Source organism: Venustampulla echinocandica (genome assembly GCF_003357145.1).
Source record: "Venustampulla echinocandica strain BP 5553 chromosome Unknown scaffold_12, whole genome shotgun sequence".
Classification (NCBI taxonomy): domain Eukaryota; kingdom Fungi; phylum Ascomycota; class Leotiomycetes; order Helotiales; family Pleuroascaceae; genus Venustampulla; species Venustampulla echinocandica.
In genome coordinates, this window is record NW_022474217.1 from 639,205 (window position 1) to 654,803 (window position 15,599).

Consider the following 15,599-nt stretch of genomic DNA (forward strand, 5'->3'; position numbering starts at 1 on the left):
GATTTCCTGAATATCTTGAAAATTGGACGTTGGGCATTTGGAAAAACCCTTCTCGAAAGCCTCAGTTTATCGATCGTATAGCGTTTCTTTGGCAAATAGGTTGTTGTTCTTTTAATTTCTGTTTGTTTTATTGGATATGTATGAAACCTAGGCTCGACCCTGAGATTGTGATAATATACCATGGGGCATTCCAATTGCCCACGAGACAGTCTATACTCAATCCTCGGGCTACTGTCAGCTACTCTTTGCACCAAAAACAAGTTCCGGTTCCATATAGTTTATAGCTAACGGCACCAAAACGGCAACCACGACCGCCGAAGGCATTGCAATAAGAATACCCTCTCGTCTGTGAGCGCCTCGGGTCTACATTCTCTTGGCTATAGAAATTAACATTATGGCACAATACGAGGAGGGACTTTGTCTTCAAGCAGAGCATAAAGATGGCGGCCCCGTGGATATGAAGTCAAACTAATGTCTATATACGGTGCTTTCTACCCCTGAGTTGATATGTGATTTGTATAATTTGCTCGGCTACATGATTACACAGAAATCAATAATCCCTGGGGAGCCATTACTGATGATATGGGAAGCGTCGTCCACTGAACATGATCATGAGATGAGAGATGCGCAACCAAGCCTATATCTAAGATTATGGGGATGAGGAAGCACTACCTGCAGCTCAATGGAACACATAGGTCAACGGAGACGTGGGCTTCCACACCCCTCCCTCCCTGAAGATTCTGCTGATGACGCCACAGGCGCTACAGTTGGTCAGTTTTGACTCACCACCTTAGGGCATTGGCTATCAGATAGTTAAGAATTGGTATAGGCGAGATCCTCCGGTCTATGAGGTTGAGGAGGAGGATACCGAGTCGTCCACGCCACTACTACATACTCTGTTCAACTAAAATGGGGCTTCTTTTCGCTATTGCACTTCTCTACTTTCTTTTTACCTTTTCTTTTCCGTTTTTGCTCAAGATTCATGAGGCTATCGTTTCATATTACTAGGTTACGATGATAGCAGCTAGCTCGCCCTAATAAATGACTTTAGGTGGAGCATCCAAATGTCCACCCTGAGATAAAGGTGAAGTAAAATAACATCAGAAAAAGTGGAAGTTTCGCATCGTATCCCTATCGATATAGCTGTGGATACTGATTGCACGTTGGAATCTACGTCGCCCTGTTCCTTAAGTGGATATATCACGCGTAGTAGCATTTAGACTTTTTTATAAATCAAATCCATACTACAAAATATTAATTTCATCTTGCAGTAGTCAATAGTATCTTATGTAACTAATAATGATTATAAAATTTGTTTAATTCGTTATCAAGACCAAGGGCGCGCTATTTCGGACGAGAAGCAGCCGAACCCCCACTTCACATGCAGCTACACGACCAACACAACCTTCAATCTAGAGATTCCACTGTAAACTCATACAGCTGCGAGGATTGTTTTTATTGCACATACAGAATCAATATCCAAAAACTAGCACTACAAGCTTCAAATACGAACCTTTGGTCCGGGATCGTCGAGCCCCTTGAAATATATTGGGAAAGACAAAGCTCCTCTCGTACCCCTCGTTGCTTGGCTGGGCTCACGTCAGCGACGACAAATATTAAATACAAAGCTCCCTCCCTCCCCAATCTCTCATGTGCACACCATGTCATAGTGTATATCCAAAGTAAAACATCACTAACACAACCATGAGCATATCCATAAGTTCCGTGTCAATCGAGCACCACCGCCCAGATGAAACTCTAGGGATCGGCGAGAGCACCCCCAGAATATCATGGCGTTTTGCTGGCGATGCGAAGAATTGGATACAGCACTCTTACGAAATTGAGATTTCAAGATTAATTCTTCCTGCGACTGGGGAGAAAGAGCTGCGTCAGGAACAGCAAATATTCAAGAGCAAGAGTCAAAACTCCGTGCTCGTGCCATGGCCGTCACCCAATGGTCTCAAATCACGGGAGCGAGCAAGTGTGCGCGTTAGGGCTACAGGCGGGGACGGGGATGATGCAGCAAAGCTTATAGAAACAGAATGGTCGGATTCATCTGTGGTCGTCGAGGCCGGATTGCTTGAGCGTAAGGACTGGAAGGCTCATATCATCGCAGCGAAAGCGACATCCCTTACATCGAGTGGTTCGCGGCGTCCTATTTTATTCCGGAAGCCATTTAAGGTCAGCGACTCCAAGGTGGTGCTATCGGCCAGGCTATATATTACATCCTATGGCGTCTATGAGGCACGGATTAACGGTGTGAGGGTGGGTGACCATGTGCTTGCGCCTGGATGGACGAGTTATAACCACCGGTTGTGTTATCAGACGTTTGATGTGACGGATTTGATGAGAGTGGGGGAGAATGCTGTTGGTGTTGAGGTTGGAGAGGGTTGGTACGTTGGCAGGCTGGGCTTTGACGGCGGAAAGAGATGCATCTATGGGGAGAGATTGGCCGTGCTTGCGCAGCTTGAAGTTATCTTTGATGATGGCGAGAAGCTGGAAATTGTTTCCGATGAGAATTGGAAGTCATCAGTTGGCCCAATTGTGGGGTCAGAAATTTATGATGGCGAGCTATACGATGCCTCGAAGGAGGTCCACAAATGGTCAATTGGAGAGTTTACTGATCATGGTTGGGAGGCGGTTGAAATATTGGATTTCCCACAGGCCAAGCTGATTTCTCCTGAAGGGCCTCCTATCAGAGAAATCGAAACTTTGAAGCCGAAGGATATCTTCAGAAGCCCGTCAAACAAAGTGATTGTGGACTTTGGGCAAAATTTTGTTGGTGGAGTGCGATTTCGGGCATCCGGTTCGCAGGGCCAAAGGATTATCTTGACGCATACAGAGGTTCTGGAGCGTGGCGAAGTGGCTACACGGCCACTGCGAGATTGCAAGGCAAGGGACGTTGTGATGCTTGGTGGAGAGGACATCGAATGGGCGCCTAAATTTACCTTCCATGGATTTCGATATGTCCAGGTGGAGGGATGGCCGTCAGATACAGGAGAACCTGCTATGGACCATATCGAAGCTTTTGTAATCCACACAGACATGGAACCCACTGGCTGGTTCGAGTGTTCCGAGCCAATGGTCAACAGACTTTGGCAGAACATCCAGTGGGGAATGCGAGGAAATTTTGTCGGTATCCCCACGGACTGTCCACAGCGAGACGAGCGGTTGGGCTGGACCGGGGATATACAAGTATTTGCGCCTACGGCAAACTTCCTATACGACACGAGTGGTATGCTTTCCAGCTGGCTGAAGGATCTCGCCGTGGAACAGATCAAAGATTCCAACGGTATCGTCCCCCAAGTCATACCGAACGTTCTCGAAGCCAATCTGAACACAGCTCAGGCGGTATGGGGAGATGCCGCAGTTATTACACCTTGGGATGTGTATGTCAGTTTTGGGGATAGAGATATCTTGCAAAACCAATACAAGAGCATGACAACTTGGCTGAAGAGTATTCCACGAACGTCGCAAGAAAACCCGCTATGGGACCCTACTAGCAATCAACTCGGCGACTGGTTAGACCCCTTCGCGCCCCCTTCACAGCCTGCAAATGGCAAGACTGATCCCCACTTCATTGCAAATGCCTACCTTACTCATATCAGCCAACTTGTCTATGAAATTAGCATTGTCCTGTCAAGACCCGACTCGGAACGGAACCACCTTTGCCAGCAAGCCGGAAACATCAAGGAATTTTTCCAGCACCAATACATCACACCAGCAGGCCGCCTCGCTCCAGACACCATGACATCCCTCTCACTGGCCTTAACGTTCAACCTCTTTGATTCCGATTCCCATACTGATTTCGCCCGTGACAGATTGGCGCGACTCGTCCGCCAATCTCAGTTCCGCATCTGCACCGGATTCGTCGGTACGCCCCTCATCTGCGCTGCCCTATCATCAGGCAAGTACAATCAACTGGCATATAGGATGCTGCTTGAGAAAGGGTGTCCGAGTTGGTTGTACCCCATCACGATGGGCGCGACGACCATGTGGGAAAGATGGGATAGTATGTTGCCTAACGGACGAATAAATGAGGGGAGCATGACCAGTTTCAACCATTATGCGTTTGGAAGTGTGGGAGCTTGGTTGTTTGGGGTGGTGGGTGGGATGACGATTTTTAAATTTGATGTTGTCCGGAAGCCATGCGATGGAGAGGGGATAGCGGGAACATGTGCAGATGGAGATCTAAATCGTAGCGAGGGCTGGAGGGTAATTCATTTCGCTCCCCAACCTGGTGGAACGATTACCTGGGCTAAGACATCGCATTTGAGTCCCTACGGCCTTATCTCCAGCGACTGGCAGCTTGACACGGCGTCCAAAGTGTTCAAGCTGGCCATACAGGTGCCGCCCAATTCGAGAGGCCTGGTGCAGTTACCTGGGAAAGGAAATGGGGAGGAAACTGGGAAGTTGATCCATGTGGGAAGCGGGAAGTGGGAGTTTGAGGTGGTGGGATATGAAGTCGCAGATGGGCAAGAGTGGCCGCCAAGCCCGGTATTAGACCCTTTTGCACAGTATGAGTGAGGAGAAGGACGAGGAGAACATAAACAGGGAGAGCTATGCCTGAGGCTGTAAACGCGAAAGCGGGTGGAAGCCGTAGCATTCGAAGTGCTGCATATACTTGCTAAAGTGGGAGTCTAGCACAGGGAAGCAGAGCCAGGTATCATCGGAATTTTCCCATATCTCTGATACGCAACCACGAAACTGTGTCTTAGCGCACTGAATCAAGAACAAATACAGAGGTTTCTGCTGCACTAGGGTTACCGGGCCCAGACCGCTCAATAACTCAAGTAAGTGCTGTAGGTGCGGAAACTGATAAAGGTCCATGAGGAATAAACGTAGCAAGATATTTAACCATTGTGCACAACATGGCAATCCCCAAGGGGGGCGAGAAGTGAGAGGGCAACCAAAGCAAGGGAGGAGTTCATGTAGCTCCAAGCTGATACGGTTATAGCATGATCAGATCAGAAAAAATAATAGTATAGATAGTGGATAATGGATACTAGATAGTAGGAGGAAAATTGGGGGGTAGCACTACGGAGCTGCAAGAACAAGCCAAGGTTCATAGCGACACAGCATTATTACCTCTAACTAAGGATTGACTGAGGATGCCGATCAAGTCGCTATTAGCTCTCACTTGAGATGTCCTGCGTCTAGCATAAACAAGATTCGGATGAACACTTGAGCAATTATAGGAATGTAGATGGAAAAGTGGGACTCGGTCATTATTCTCTCATTCCTTGGCAGGAATCGCCTTCATCATAATGAGCACCCCCAATACCTCATACTTCGTACAAAGTAATGATCTGTGACGGACGGGATTCGCTCGCATCGTCGGTCTCTCCCTTCATTCGAGGTGTTGTGGTGTTGCAATGCGCATCAAACCTCGCCTGTCTCGTAGTCGTCTCAATAATGATGCCAAGAAGCGCTTTTACGTCGCCCAAAAGGGGTTTAGCGAGCGCGCTAGCCCACATAGCGCCTGGTACGGAGGTACCTCGAACATCAAAGCATCGTCTGTCGGGTCCTCACAATATCCGCTCGCAAATAACACATTGGGGGTTTCATCATTTCGTCTGATCTGGCCCACCTTGGCCCAGTTCATGACCCACCAGCCTCAAGCACTCTCGGCCTGCTGTTACAGTCCAGCTACCGGTTGTGACCCGAGATGCCCTGCCCTACCCTGCACGCCCACGCCAGTCTGTGACACCCAACAACGACGACTTGAGACTCCACAGCGGCAGGAACACGGAGTATAGCAAGTGTAGTCGGACGAACCCATGCAATGGGTCGTCTCCAATAGTAAACATGTGTTTAGGTGGGGCAATGGTTCGTCCCAAGCGCGGTCAGTCAGTATGATCGACATTGCGAAGGCTAGGTAGGAGGTAGGAGGATGACGGCACAAGAAACCGTGCTCTGACAACCTTTGGCGCAAGGCATGAGAGTGGCCTGCGTTCTATATAAACGGTCGTGTTTCCCTCAGTGCTGGAATTTCCTCTTCATCATCTCCATCTTCTTGCTCTTTGACCTTTCACATTCGTTTCCAGTTCTGCGAACTCTTACTTTCAATTCACTCCTTCTTGGGCTGGTCCAATCTTTAAACAAGCGGTTCAATTCTGTCCTCCATTTTCATCACATCTACGGCTATCACTCCTTCGAATTCTCAGAAATGTATTCCCAAGCAATCCTTTTCGCGGTCCTAGTGGCCATTGCTGAAGCTCGGTAAGGCGACTTGGTATTTCAGTCTATTGACTCGCGCTGATGGTCATAGTTTTGGGCAAGAGCAACTTCCGATTGCTGCAATTCAAGCTGCACCAGGAGGAGAATCAGGGCAAGCGGCGACACTCGCTGGTGCATCTATCTCCACCCTGCTCGGAGCCGCCGACCCTTGCGACAAGGTAAATCGCCAAAATGAACGGAAAGTGCATCTGAATATGACTAACAAATAATCAGCTAAAGCAGGCCGACTTGATTGTTGCGACACTTGGAGACGGTGCTATTGCAGCTGCGCAAGGACTTGTGGCTGCCGAGCAAAACTTCAACCCCTTTGCCACTGACATTCCGTCGATTTGTGGTGACCCAACCCTCCCTACTACTGCGGCACTTCGAGGTATCGTGCCATTAGTCGATCCCGCCGTCGATGGCTCCGATGTAGAGAACGCCAACTCTGCTGCTTCTCTCAAGACTCCTTTCGACGCCACGGGTTTGAGCGTTGCCGAAGTCATGGCAGCTAACGGCTTCTCCAGCCTCAACGTAAAGGGAGGAGCAGCTGTTGCCGCCCCGGCTGCCGCTGCAGGAGCAGCTAAAGGAGCAGCTAAAGGAGCAGCTAAAGGAGCAGCTAAAGGAGCAGCTAAAGGAGCTGCCAACGGAGCTGCCAACGGAGCTGCTGCTGTATCTACCGCCGCACCAGCCGCCGCCACCGCCGCCGCTGCCCAGGGTGGCTGCGGTGGAGCTACGACCCTCGTCACAGTCACCAAGGCGAAGGCAGGCAAGGCAACCGCCGCCGCCGCCGCCAAGGGCGCCGCCAATTCTGGTGCTGCCGCCGCTGCAGCCCCCGCTGCCGCAGCCACAAACAATGGAGCAGCTGGCGTTGACCCTGGCTTCCAAAAGTCCTCTATTGCGGCTCTCGATTTCGGAACCTGCACCCCTACAATCAAATTTGAAGCTGGACTCAACGGACGGAAAGAGACGGAATCAACCTTCCAAGCCATCGACCCCCAGGTCAACAAGGGACAGCAAGAGGCGTTGAACCCAAACATCATCACCAACCGCATCTGCGACCAGCTCGGCAATGTCTGTGGTGCTAGTGATGCTGCTGTTGCCGCATGCACTGATGCTAAGGCCCAGATCGCGGCCCTAGGAACTAAAGATCAGACTACAGCCGATGCATGGAATACTGCTCTCGGCTTTGCTGGAACTGATACCAACCCTGATAACGCTCCCCAGCCAGGTTTGGTTGGCCATGCGTAGATGCCATATGACGACTTTATGAATATGAGTGTATCTAGTGGAGGGTAGGAGGATGGATGATGTACTAGTAGTAATTTGTGCGGAATGAGGAATCACAATTACATGCACGCTTTTGCTTAATATTTGATGTGTTTTTATGAAGACATTTTGGATAGATAAGGGGTTTTATAAACACAATTGAACACTTCATACGTGTCAACCCATAATATTACGTCGTCGGGTGCAAGGTGCTCTGCCTATATCAGATTGGACAATCTCGTCGGCTGCCATATATGTTGGTGTTATTCATAACATCGAGCAATCATTTCGTTCCTTTTCTAGAATATCCCTCACTTGCCTAGGTAATCTGGCTACGAATCTAGGCAAGATTGGTGAAGGATATCAATATCAATAGACCTGGAAGTCTTTTCGCTAACCCCTATTTCCCGTGACATGCCAGGTGGAAATGCAACATTTTGCTGCATATCGCATCACCAGCATATGGCGAGCAGCACGCCAAGTCCACAAAATAGTATACACCTTTTAAGGGGCCACGATATATCAGAAGTCTAGCAGGTCCTGCGTTTCTCCAATCGCAGGTGAGAATTGTGCGGAAGATGGCACTTAACCACATAACAATGAGGTTAAAGTGGGATTGGTAAGATAGTATATCCCGGTGTACAAAGAAAATGACTCTGTATCCGTTCTCATCGTAGGTCTATTTATGGCCCATAATGATTAAGCAAAGTTGTGTTGTGCCGGGCTAAGTGAGGGCATGGCTTTGTGGGCTAGTCAGAGCGCAACTGCTCAATATCGCTAAACCTTTACTTAACGAACTACGTACCTTACCTACCTAGTACTAATACAAAACGGAATCAATAGGGAGTGTGGGCGCTATCACTTGCCATACGACTCCGAGCGAACACTCCCAGCCTCTAGCCATACCTTAATTATAGCTTTTGTTTCTGCTAGACAGTTGGGCTCAGCAAGGGCATGGCATAGAAAGCTCCAGCTGTTTCACAACAGGGGTCTTTGAAGAGTATAAGATCTAGCCCGTCTTCTAGTCTCCATTTTAGCCATATATACTACCAGAGGGGAAGAGCAAAGGATACGTTTGAGAAATTAGACTCTTAAGACATCAACAGGTTCATAGAAATGGCAAGAAATTTTGGGCGGGTATTATTAAAGCGTGAAACTCGATTTACAATTAAGGGATATAGAGTATATATAAAATAATAGAAATCAGACTTCTAAATAGCGTTAGAGTATGATGTACCTAGTATAAACGGGCGTTTATTTTCTAGATCGAGACTTAGGTTGGCTTATTGTTACTCCTCGTATCCGTGGCCAAGGCCTTCTCGAAGACGCGCATTGTGTGCTCCCAAACTTTCTCACGCCAACCGCGTTCTCTATATTGCTCTAGCACGCCGGGTGTGATGACTTGCTCGCTCAACTGATCAACACGCCAAGCGCCTGAACTGTATATATCACTGGTCAGGTGAAAAGCCTGTCTCTCACCGCAATCAGCCGCTGATATGCCGATAAATAGGTTCACTATTGCAACAAGGCCTTGGATCAATGCCAGTACCACCTTCCAGGTCACTCCAGATGACTCTGGCGCAGTCATCCGGGAGAAAATGTCCGTTTTCACCCAACCAGGAAAGGCGTGCACGAAGGTGATCCGCTTGTCATTCTCGGCCAAGTGCTCAAAGGCTAGGCTCGTCATAGTGGTGGTGTGGTTTATGGCTGCGAGGGTAGCCCAGTGGTGCGGGATCTCAAGACCGAGGTCTTCGTCACGCATAGGCTGCTCCCTACCGCCGTTGAGCACAGTTAAGACTCGCGGCCGTGGGGACTGACGAAGGAGTGGCAGAAGATTCCAAGTGAGCCGCATCCTGGAGTAGTACGAAATGGCGAAGCACATTTCGAGGCCCTCTTTCGTGTCTATGCGACCTGTCAGCGCTTAACAAAGATTCAAGACCAAGGGACGCGTACATTCAGGTCCGTTCAGAGGCACCAGGCCAGGACTCATGTATAAGAAGTCCACCTTTCGCTCAGCGGCGATAATCTTCGTACACACGGCATCGACATCGGATAGAAGCGAGAACTCGGCTTCAAGAAACACAACTTTGCAGCTTGGGTTAAGGCTTTCCAACTTCGCACGTTGGCTTACAAAACGCGCCGCGGACCTCCCCACGACATAAAAGGTGGATTTAGCTAGCATCGTTACCATCCTCTCGAGCGTGCCAGCGCCGATGCCGCTCGTGGCACCGGCAAAGACGCACACGAGTCCTTCATGGTGCTCACTGGCAAAGCGCGCATTGCATTGACTGATGGCCGTAGCCTTCACCATGGTTTGCGGCAGTTGGGGATCGATCAGGGGAGTGACTCTTAAAAGATTGGCGATTGGCGATTGGCAATTGGCAATACTCGTCGACGATGATGGTGATGGCGATGGTGATCGGGATCAACGATCCAGATACACAAATGTCCATGTACATGTACATGTACCTAGGTAAGGTACCTAGTATATACGAAGTACGTCGTAGCATCTACTACCTTACCTCACGCACGGAATAGGGAATTGAGTAAAACCCGGCGGGTTAAAGCCGACGGCCCTGCGAGCCTGCATTAAGTCCAGTGAATGGTCCAAATAACTGCAAGACGAGAAACACCTATTAGTTACGAGTACATGTTACCTACCTATATTGCGCCGCCGCCGCTTTATTTGCAGAGCGAGTTCCCCTTGAAGGCTTCCAGCATGGACGAGCTCCAGCGATCGTCCCAGGGATGGACGAAGTATATTCAAATCCGGTCAGGCCTAGACTTGGGACTCGCACTACTCAGACCCCACCGAGAGCCCACTTCTGAAGCTCTCTGGAGTGTAGTCGTAGTTAGATCGTAGTTAGATCGTAGTTAGATCGTAGTTAGGTCGTGGTTAGTTGGATCTGGTTGGATTGTACGAGTAGCGTGGGGTTCGTCCTTCGTAGGGCTGTGTTTAAACAAGGCAGCTTATGGGTCTTATGGGCCTCTTGTGGGTACTCACTGCCTACCTAGGTAGTTACTACTCGGCGGTAGCCCTGCCAGGGAATACGAGTTCCAGGTAGGTACTGTACTGTAGGTAGGGAATAATACATATATGGTTCTGGCTCTGATTACGCTGTGGCGTTGCGGCGTTGCCACGTTCTCGGTGGCAAAACAAGAAAAGAAGACCTCAGCAGCACCGAATTGTCTCTACCAAGCACTCGTATGAAGCATTCGAAGCCCCCATACTGTACTTCGTCCTCGTACGGTAATTATTTTGTTTCTCCTTCTTTTTCCTTTGGTCTCTTTCCCTTCTGCGGCCATGCTACTATGTACTGTACACTCGTCTCTGCCAAAGAAAACCGCCGGGGTTGCCTGCACGGCGCTTCCCCAAACGCAACCGGCTTCAAGTTGCTGACAGCCGAACCACGAGCCACGCCAAAGCCCCAAAGACCAACAAAGGCACGCAAAAACAAAGGCCCAGATCGTACGAGGACCGAGGGCCGAGTACGTGGTTTGGCGAATGTATATTTCCGGCTGAGCATACAGATACAATAATAACCTTGCTGCCAGCTAGGTAACTGCTAACTGCCATCTCCCATCTGCCAACTACCGACTTCTAGAGCACTCAGCCTCGTCGGATCTAGGACTCCGGATTCCTCATGTCCATAGCCTGGCGGGTCTCCACTCCACGTCTGTTTAAACTTTGAGCTTGCCGTCGTTTGACCTTCGATCCACCGCCAATTCGTCTTCCTCCCCCGGCTGTTCCGTATCAAGCAAACAGGAACGGGGACGGAAACGAGCATCAATCCCTACGCATCGCCTTTAGATCCTGCTTAGCTGGCTTGGTAGTGGCAGACTGACTCTTGTCTCTCGCCCCTCCCCGCTATAACCTCAATCCCCGACCTCCTCCTCACATCTCACGCCCCCTCCCCTCCCCTCTGCTATAACCTCAACCACCGACCTTCTCCTCACATCTCACGCCCTTTCCTGCATCCTCTCCCGCCCTCCGTCCCTCCCCATATCCACCGGGACCATGGCGTCGACTCTCTTCGCCTCGATGCTACTGGCATCGTGTCTAATAGGTCCCACGCCGACCAGTGCGAACACGATACAGATGGACATCGCCCGGGATCCTGCAGCACAAGCTGCCCAACTCCAGAACCGCTCTCTCCTTAAAAGACGCCTCCGGGCCCGTGCTGAGGATACCATTACCGCCGAGCTGGGGAATGACATGTCCCAGGGACTGTACTTTGCAAACGTATCCGTAGGCACGCCGCCGCAGAATTTGCAGGTCCAGATTGATACGGGCAGTTCCGATATGTGGGTTCCAGCGAGTACCGCCTCCGTTTGCAGGACATCGGCCAGTGAGGGAGGCGGATGTGATGGCGGAAGCTGTAAGTCTTCATCGAGCGTAACGAAGTCTGCTGTTCCTAACTAAATCGTGCCCATAGTCAACTACAAAGCATCGTCAACATTCGTAGATGTAGAACAAGGGGCTTTCAATATCAGTTATGTGGATGATACGAGTGCCACCGGCGATTATTTCCAAGATGCATTCTCGATTGGAGGAGCATCCGTGAAGAGCTTCCAAATGGGGTTGGCCCTCGAAGGCAACATTGGGATTGGCATCATGGGCCTTGGGTATAATAACTCGGTGGCCAATGTTCATACGGGGAACGGATCGGTCTATGCCAATTTGCCAAACGCCCTCGTTGATCAAGGTTTGATCAAAACAGAAGCGTACAGTCTGTGGCTGAATGATCTACGTAAGCCACCCTCTTTGTTGTTTGGATGAAGCTCATATAGGCTGCAGAATCAAGCACCGGCTCTATTCTTTTCGGCGGGATCGACACCACAAAATATAGCGGTAATCTCACGTCCATCGGCGTGTACGCCGGACGACGGACCAAGGAGGTCACTTCGTTTACCGTTGCTTTCACCTCCCTCTCAGCCACCAGCAAGTCAGGTACTGATATGCTCACGCCGTCGAATTTCGCCGCTGCTGCTATCCTGGACTCGGGAACCACTATCACACTTCTCCCAGATTCATTGGCGCAACTTGTCAATGAAGAGCTTGGAGCTACGTATTATGGTAGGCTTGGGGCCACCATCGTCCCATGTGCTTTGGCCAACAATGATGGCACGCTTGACTTCGGATTTGCCGGCCCGGGAGGGCCCATCATTAGGGTTGGGGTGTCCGACCTCATCCTTCCCTTGACACTGACCAATGGTCAGCGCCCGAAATATTCCAACGGTCAAGACGCATGCCAACTCGGAGTCGAAGCTGCTGGAGACCTGCCTATCCTGCTTGGCGACACGTTCTTGCGATCTGCTTATGTGGTGTATGATATGGTCAACAACCGAATTGCGCTCGCGCAAACCAAGTTTAACGTCACCGAGTCTAAAGTTATACCGTTCGCCAGCTCAGGGGCGCCCATCCCATCAGCATCATCGGCGCCCAACGAGGCTCAGGTGACGCAAACAGCTACGGCATCAGGTATTCCCCATGTTGTCCAGACGGCTACTGCCACGGGCGATGGTGCGGCCGCGACGTATAATTCGAGTCCGACAGGCTTGAATGCCGCTAGTGGATTTGCCTCCACGAGCACGCCTAGCGGGAAGAAGAACGCGGCTGGACGAGGGCCGGAGCCTTTCGCATGGTCGAGAGTTTTTATTAGTGCGATCGGTTTAGCTCTAGTGGGAGTTGGTGGAGGGGTTTTCACACTTATGTGAGATGTGGACGTAAACCGGGTGTGGGTTCTGGATTCGACCGTGTTCCAACCTGGAAGATAGTGGCCCAGCATATGAAAGGTTTTCCTTTTTGTTGTCATGAGATATAAATGTGGTCGTCCGTGGATCTGGACGGAGCTTGGAAGCTCAGGAGCTTAAATGGCGTTTGAGAAGGGAACATTATATGGGGGGCGAGCTTAACGCATTTACATAACTCGGTAGTTTTGTTTCAGGTTAGATGGCGAATATTGGATGTTGTTGGCGCTTGGTAGGTCGGAATAGATCTGTGATGATTCATATTTGACAATTCGACCGTCCGTTTCTCATAATTCCGCTGTACAGGTGAGTTTTGTAGTTGTGATATGATTGTGCGAGCTGTAGTTTCCGAGTAGAAGTTGGAGAGGGAGTTGAAGAGGGAGTTGGAGAGAAAGTTGAATAAAGACTAAGATGAAGAGTAACTGAGGGGAGGTAGGGGGCAAGTAACTGAAGTAAGGGGGGACACCTTGCTGGTTCGTCAAATTTGGTGCTCTTGAGGGAGCAAAGTAGCAACTATATATGTACCTACCTTAGCTGCCGAACTCGCTGTTGCTAATTCATTAATTAAACTAAACCCAACAGTATATTAAATGTACTCGACTCTATTTTCTACTACACGCCAGGTGCTCGAGTATATACCAGGGTCCAGTCACCTGGGCGATACTTAATTTTAGCTGCGTCACGTGCGATAAGCAGAAGGAATGCGGCTTATCGGCCATCCAGGTCAGCCTCGTTTGTCCGCCGACCGCCATCTCTCTATCTCTCCCTCCAACTCTCCATCTTTAATCTTATGGACTAACTTTATCATAAACAAAAATGCTTCATTCCATCTTCTAGTAGCAGCAACAATCTGAACACAAGTCGATGAGTACGGAGCACACAATGTCACCAGCCCCATCAATACGCACATCACCACCATCTGGCAAAGATCCACCGCGACCGCAGCCAGCCACTGAACCATCCTCTGCTGTTTCGAGTCCACCACTCCCACCGGCAAGGATATCTTCTTTGCAGACGAAAGATGATAGACATAGAGATAACGATGAGGATACGGATGTACGAACAATGCCTCCACCTCCAGCACCATCTCATTCCCGTCCATCGATCCCTCAAACGACCTCCTCGTCGAGCATCCCTCACGCGAATACATCCGCATCCTCCTCTCATAACCTGCCACCTTCCAGTTCTGACCACCAATCGCGACTACCACCCCTGCAAAGACAAAATATGAATCTCTCACAACTAGAAACCAGCTCTAGGGGCCAAATCCCCCCGCAAACCCCCGGCCCACCCGGTTTTGCGCCCTTCTTCGTTCTAGTCGATGATCCGGCCAATAAAAGCACGTATCATCCGCACCGTGTGCATTATTTGTTTAGTGATGACGAGGATACCGAGGTTTTGACGAGCGCTTTGGTTAGGTCTTTGGAAGGGCCCGGTGGTAGGAACGATGAAGCAAATGGGAATGGGCCGGGAGAGCGACGTGGCGAGGAGGAGGATGCCTCTTCATCGGAGGAAACTTCATCTTCTGGAGTTCGACACAGTCATAAAAGGAAGAAGGGGCGGGAAAAGGATAAAATGAGGGAAGCGAGACGAGGAAGGCAAAAGGAGCGAGAGGAAAGGGTCCTTATAGTCGACATAAACGAAAAGGGTGATGCTATCACGTCAGTAAACTCCCTCTGCCAGCGCTGGCAGGTCTTGAACGCTTCGATTGAATCGGCTCCTACGTTTGATGCTCAGGATGACCATGGTGGGGCGGGGGATACGAATAGGGGGTTGATGTTGAGGATTGAAGGATTAGGCGTGGAGAGTTTGAGTTACGAAGATGAGAAGGGGAAGGGGGGTGGAATAGGGAGTGGGATGCCTTTAGGTGACGAGGAAATGAGGGAGCTGTTGGAGGGTTTCGATAAGAAGATGGAAGTTCTGAGGAAGCTGGTTGGAGAAAACGCGATTGAGGGGTTGGGTGTGGGGACGGGGCATGTGGATGGAGAGGGCGAAGGAAGGGGTGCGAATGGATAGATGATTTATTCCGGAGAAAGACCTTTGACTTTCCTATCGAGAGATCTATCTGCTCTCCTTGTATATATTAGTTATAATATACTACATATAGTATAATCGATGCTATCATAACACGATGCCTTCCTGCGGAGTATGAGTAGGAATACCTCGCAAATGCAATAAGGATCGCAACAGGGAATGTAAATATGGGCGAAACATCTCACCAGTACGTTTTTGATACCTCATCTCCATCATCCTTCCGTCGCAGGGCGGCCAATACCCACTTTACAACCCCTTAACGCCATGCAGTCAACATATATATGTTCATCTCGCGGTTTTTTTGCGTCAGTGGTAGAGCAGAATGC

At 49.9% G+C, this 15,599-nt stretch overlaps 5 protein-coding genes across 5 annotated transcripts; 4 read left to right on the top strand and 1 right to left on the bottom strand.

Annotated features, from left to right (window-relative positions):
• Positions 1–1,704: 1,704 nt before the first annotated feature.
• BP5553_09976 (Six-hairpin glycosidase) lies at positions 1,705–4,527 on the top strand (the record flags this gene model as incomplete). Its single annotated transcript, XM_032018599.1, has 1 exon — positions 1,705–4,527. The coding sequence occupies one exon, from the start codon at positions 1,705–1,707 to the stop codon at positions 4,525–4,527; it is 2,823 nt and encodes a 940-aa protein (XP_031865436.1).
• Positions 4,528–6,169: 1,642 nt separating this feature from the next.
• On the top strand, positions 6,170–7,470 carry BP5553_09977 (uncharacterized protein; the record flags this gene model as incomplete). The annotated part of the gene is made up of 3 exons (XM_032018600.1): positions 6,170–6,222; positions 6,272–6,398; positions 6,454–7,470. The coding sequence occupies 3 exons, from the start codon at positions 6,170–6,172 to the stop codon at positions 7,468–7,470; spliced, it is 1,197 nt and encodes a 398-aa protein (XP_031865437.1).
• A 1,291-nt stretch (positions 7,471–8,761) lies between these two features.
• On the bottom strand, positions 8,762–9,799 carry BP5553_09978 (Uncharacterized protein; the record flags this gene model as incomplete). Its single annotated transcript, XM_032018601.1, has 2 exons — positions 8,762–9,390; positions 9,442–9,799. The coding sequence occupies 2 exons, from the start codon at positions 9,797–9,799 to the stop codon at positions 8,762–8,764; spliced, it is 987 nt and encodes a 328-aa protein (XP_031865438.1).
• A 1,707-nt stretch (positions 9,800–11,506) lies between these two features.
• BP5553_09979 (Acid protease) lies at positions 11,507–13,206 on the top strand (the record flags this gene model as incomplete). Its single annotated transcript, XM_032018602.1, has 3 exons — positions 11,507–11,867; positions 11,925–12,239; positions 12,287–13,206. The coding sequence occupies 3 exons, from the start codon at positions 11,507–11,509 to the stop codon at positions 13,204–13,206; spliced, it is 1,596 nt and encodes a 531-aa protein (XP_031865439.1).
• Positions 13,207–14,121: 915 nt separating this feature from the next.
• Positions 14,122–15,255, top strand: BP5553_09980 (uncharacterized protein; the record flags this gene model as incomplete). Its single annotated transcript, XM_032018603.1, has 1 exon — positions 14,122–15,255. One exon carries the CDS (start codon positions 14,122–14,124, stop codon positions 15,253–15,255), a length of 1,134 nt encoding a protein of 377 aa, XP_031865440.1.
• Between the last annotated feature and the right edge of the window lie 344 nt (positions 15,256–15,599).